The sequence below is a fragment of the Impatiens glandulifera genome, chromosome 7 (assembly GCF_907164915.1).
Source record: "Impatiens glandulifera chromosome 7, dImpGla2.1, whole genome shotgun sequence".
In the NCBI taxonomy this organism is placed as follows: domain Eukaryota; kingdom Viridiplantae; phylum Streptophyta; class Magnoliopsida; order Ericales; family Balsaminaceae; genus Impatiens; species Impatiens glandulifera.
This window is the reverse complement of record NC_061868.1, coordinates 17,660,130-17,665,692: the sequence shown is the minus strand read 5'-3', so window position 1 is coordinate 17,665,692 and position 5,563 is coordinate 17,660,130. Positions and strand designations below refer to the sequence as shown.

Genomic DNA, 5,563 nt, shown 5'->3' with positions numbered 1-5,563 from the left:
AGCCGTCGTTGCTTCCTCGAGCCCAAAGAGAACCTAGTAAGATTTTTTCGCTCTTCTTTTTCATATGCATATGTTCAATATGCATATGCATTCATATGCATTATCATTTCAAAACACATCTAGGTAATATGCATTCTATATTTTTAGGGTGAATGTTTGTATCTGATCATTTAGTGATTTTTTGTGCTTGAATCATGTTTGTGTGAAATGTTGTTTATGGGTGTTCTTTGAATAGTTTTAGTTCTTTGAATAGTTAGGGTTGAAATGCTTAATCGAATTCTTTGAAAAGTCGAATCATTGTTTTGCTTCAATTCTCTGTTGTAAAGGGCAGGACTGTATGTGTTTATCAAATGTTCGTTCTCCTGTTGATTGTTTCAGTTCTCATGCTTCAATAGTGGCAATGCAGACTATTTATTTTTCAATAGATTGATGAAGAGATCTAGATGGCTCCCTGACGAGGTATTCTTCATTCTTCATTCTTCAATAAATTGTATAATTCATCTCACACGTATTGTCTAAGTTGGTCAAAATTTTCAATGTGTAAGAGATTGATGTCAGATTTTCTTTCTAAGACAAAAAAATTTCGAATTCTTAAAGTCATATGGGAAGAATTTCACTATTGCAGATTGTCAGCTAGCTTGTAGGTTCGCATCATATTATGCAGACTTTACTAAAGATCTAGAAAACCATAATTTTGATACCAACTTTATGGAGTATTAGTAGGGTTCGGAGGAAAGACATATGCTCTCCCATGGAGTAAAGTTAATGACATTTATGTCCCCCTGAACCTCGATATGCAACATTGAATATTGTGCGTAGCACGTCTACAAGAATGACGTATCGACGTCTATGACTACGATAAATTTATTTTCAAGGGGGGAAAGTTGTGAAAATTTCATGAAACCCATCTATGAAATGCTTCCTTACTTTCTTGACAAAACAATGTCGGGTGTGAATAGAGCTAAGATGACCTTGACCAATTTCAAATGTAATAGACTCCCACCCTCACAAGTCGCAAAATTAACATTAAATGGGAATTGTGGTGTATTTTTACTTATGTATCTAGAGTACATGACTATTAAACTTGATCTATCAAATGTGGTATCAGATAACATGGTTTTTATGAGAAAGAAGTGGAAAGTTAGGTTATTCCACCAAATTGTAGAACCATAGGTGAATTTTGTTGATTGATATACTATTGTTATAGAGAGGCAAATGTTTATTGACATATGAACCATGAATTGTTATTTTGTAAGTCTTTTATGTAATAGTCTTTTTATGTATTAGTCTTCTGTTGCTATACTACATGTTAAATTAAGTTAAATGGGAAAATGTTAAATCAAAAGGGGGGAAATTGATAAAATAAGATTAAAGGGGGAAATCGTTAAACAAATGTACATTAACATATCTATTTGAGAATGCGATGCTTCTTCTTCAACCGCCGGAGAGTCATGGGTATTCTTCAACCGCTGCTGATGTTAAACGGAGAGTCGTGGGGATGAGAATTAGGGTTTAAGGAGAGGAAGAGTCCTTGGGGGCTACATTGGAGAGTGTAGGATTTTATACGGAACGAGAGGGAAAAGCGGGGAGAGTTGTGCTGATGTTGAACGAAGTTTAGGGTTTTTAGAGTTGGAGAGTTTAAGGTTGGAGAGAGTCGTTGAGAGTTGAAAAGAGAGTCGTGGGTGTTGAATTTAGATATTAGAGTTTGCGCGTGTAGTGGCGCGCTCTATATGTATTACGCGTGAGGTGCATTACATATTGCACGTGAGGTGAATTATAATACTCTTCATGCAAAAAATGTATAATTAACCTCATGCGTATTACATATTACGTGTCACTCACAGGGGCAAGACAAACATTTCACATGCTCATTTTTGCAAAGTTGATCAAACCTGAGTCATTTTTTAGAATTTAACATATTATTAGAGTTATTTCATCAAATTTGTCCGAGTAATTTGTTCGATATTACTCGACATGGAGAGACATTCTTAGTTATTCAACCAATTGGGAGTGTAATGGCATAATAATAGATTTATATTAAAGTTGCTATAAATACTCAATACAAGGCCGTTAGATAGATTCATTTGTTTTATTCCCATGTAACTTTGATTAATTTGTTTATTTACTCAATTTGTTTTATTTTGCATTTGTTAAGGTAAATGTTTGTTATGTCAATGTAAATACTGAAATTATTTTATTTTAAGAATTTTTTAATAAAATAGTTATAAGTCGCTTAAAATAACCATTCAAATAAGTTGAAACAAAGACAATTAACCTATGACTATATCTAATACATTAATATTCATATTTACCAATTACATTTATTTATTTAATTAATATTTATATATAATTTCCTAATAATATATGCATATATATCCTTCAATGTTGAAAAGTAAATAAATTATTGGTAAGATTATAAAACTGTAAATATTCCTGTCTCGTAAATGTTATAATCTTTTTTTGTTTGGTTGAACAAATTGTTATATGTTTGTACTATATAAGTTATCATCTTATTTGGATAATTGAAAACAAAATTACTATTTATATTTTTTCATTAACTCAAATATGTTTTATTTATTTTTAAATTAAAAACTAAAATTACTTATTATTATTATTATTATTATTATTATTATTATCTCCATTTAAATTTAAAACATTTTAAATAATTTTTGTTCACTTAAAGACCACACCCTTGCCCTTTAAACTAAATTAATAAGTTATTGTCAACCCAACATCTTCTCTAATATTTTTTTCTTTATTCAATTAATTGATGTAGGTATTTCCATATTCATTATTTTACAAAAAAAAATAATCAATAATTTATTCTCATGTTAAACTTGAAGTATTGCATTTTTATTAATTTAAATATATTAATAATATGATTTAATAAAAAAATAAATTTAAAATAATAACAAGTATTAGTAAATATTTATTAATATATAATCAATTAATAATATTCAAAATAATTAAATAGTAAATAATAAACCATATAATCATATAGAATTATTATTTATTTAATTAATAATTAAATATTGCTATTTTATTAATTCAACTACTATTATAATATTATGTAATAATAATAAAAAAAATTAAGATAAATATTAGATTAACAATTAAAAATATCTTTACATATTATAAAAGATAAAAAAAAATCTTTTTCTTTATATGTATTCTTATATCACTAATCAAACATAAAATTATAAACTTTATAACTCTTTTCTATTTCCATTCAAATACTTAAATTATTAAAATAATATAAAGTTTTCCTTACAAACTATATAATTCAAATCAAAATATATATATGTCTATTTACTATCAAAAAATTGAGTTTAAGGAGAGGTTATTAATAATTCATTATATTGGATTATTTTCACATTAATAATCAATTAATATATTAAAATTTTATTTATTTTAAAATAATCCAAGATCAAACAAAAACTTTACACGTGTAAGCTCACGCCGAACAACATCATCCTACACATCCCCGTGCCCTTGTCCTTTATCTTAAAGCAAAATTTGATTTTCTATAAAATATTTCCTATTATACCCTCCAACAAATCAAATTATATTCATAACTTTGAAAGGATATATCCGTCATTTCCACATCATTACGGCAGCAGGTTTCTGTTACCGTCCACCGACAACTTCCGCCAGCTATTACCACGTGTCACTCTAGACCACTTCCTATCCTTCAATCCCATCCGTCCGATTAATCTGAAATGTTTAAATCCAACGGCTATATGTATACCACCTGTGATATAAAAGCCAAAAAAGTGAGTACATATATATTCCCCGCCGTTCACGTTCCCGTTAAAGGACAGACAGACCGTCGGCTACCTGCAAAACGACGTCGTATTCTAATCGTCCTTAGCCGTTACTTGTCCTCTCATTTTGTATATATGCAGAAACTAGTGTAGAATTTTATGATTTACGTGTGAAATTATCCGATGAATACTGATAATGATTTTCAAGCTTTACTTGTTAAGGAAGAAGTTTCTAGATCCTTCTATCAATCTCCGATCATCGCCGGCCAATCCACGGCCGATCTAGTTTCGATGAACTACAACATTCCTTCATCTCCTCTTCATTATTCGTATCCTAATGCATTCATGATCAATGATCATGAGATGATGACGGATAATTACTATTTCACGAAACCAATGGAATATTATCATTCTCCAAATCCAATCTCTAGTACTGTTTATGATTTTAACGTAACTGATTCGAATATAATCGATCGATCACTTGTTTACTTGACCGGCGCGAAACATCCAGTGCGTCAGCCGGAGGAGATTAAGATGTACACAAGTTCATTGGCACGAAATCGGCGACAGAAGTACAGTGAAAAGATACGATGTCTGCAGAAGATTCTTCCATGGGATAAGAAAATGAACATGGCGACTATGCTTGAGGAAGCATATAAGTACGTTAAATTTCTCCAGGCGCAGGTTTCTATTCTCCAATCAATGCCGTACAACTCCTCAACTTGTTATTCTTCTTCGTCGTCTCATGTGATTTCTCCGATTCCGGGTGATTTCTACGGTGGATTAGGTAAGCTGAATCGACAGCAACTTCTTCAGGTACTTGTGAATTCGCCGGTGGCTCAGACTCTGCTGTATTCACGAGGCTGTTGCGTATATTCCGTTGAACAACTTTCTCTGTTGAGAGAAATTGAAAAGGCGAAGGCTAATCAGAAGGTGATGTTCGATCATGATCCTCCATCTTTTATGTGACGTTTGTTTCTGCTTTTAGTTTCTTCTTCATTTAGGTACGTAAATGATCATGATGTTCTTGTTGATTTGTTTCCATGGTAATGATCTGGTTAATGAAGGTATTAGAAATGGTTTTAGGGTTTGATAAGGAGATCGAGCTTGGAAAACAATGATGAGATTTTGTAGTTTTTGTATTGATTCTGTTTCTGGGTTTCATTTCAAATCATACATTAAGCTAGTAGTTCTTGGTCAGATTGTTTTCAATTGATTGTATGCTTAGTTCTTGACCTAGTTTGATTCTATAAGCTGATATAATTAATGTTATGTTTTGTTTATAATTTTTACTTTTATCTTACTATTTTTTAAAAAAATAGCTTACAATCTAAACAAGTCTTTCTAATATGTTATGGGCCTCTGGGCTAATAAGAATGTGTTATTGTGTAATCCTGTTAGTCCTAAAATGTTTATATTGGGCCACAAATCTTAATGTTTAGTATAATTTAAAATTGAAATATAACATTTTAAAGATTTTATAAATTTTAATTTTTTAAACAAAAATAACTTTAAACAAGATTGAAATTATATGTTAGTAAAAATAATAAGGGCGGGTTGATTTGCTCATAAACGAGAATATGTCGAATTGCGTAGTATATTGCTACATTTTATTAACAAAAAAAAAATCTATTACCTACCAATAAAATCAAACCTTCTTGAATTATTTAGGTAGTGTTTGTTATATGGTATTAATTATATATGTATTAATTGTAAAGGGTATAAAATGTTAAAAGATATTAAGAGGTATAAGTTATTATATGTTATTTGTATTTGGTTAAAAGTATAAGTATGTTATA

At 29.9% G+C, this 5,563-nt stretch overlaps 1 protein-coding gene across 1 annotated transcript; it reads left to right on the top strand.

Moving 5' to 3' along the window:
* Positions 1-3,947: 3,947 nt before the first annotated feature.
* Positions 3,948-4,733, top strand: LOC124909594 (transcription factor bHLH52). Its single transcript, XM_047450260.1, has one exon. The coding sequence runs from the start codon at positions 3,948-3,950 to the stop codon at positions 4,731-4,733; it is 786 nt and encodes a 261-aa protein (XP_047306216.1).
* The last annotated feature ends 830 nt before the right edge of the window (positions 4,734-5,563 follow it).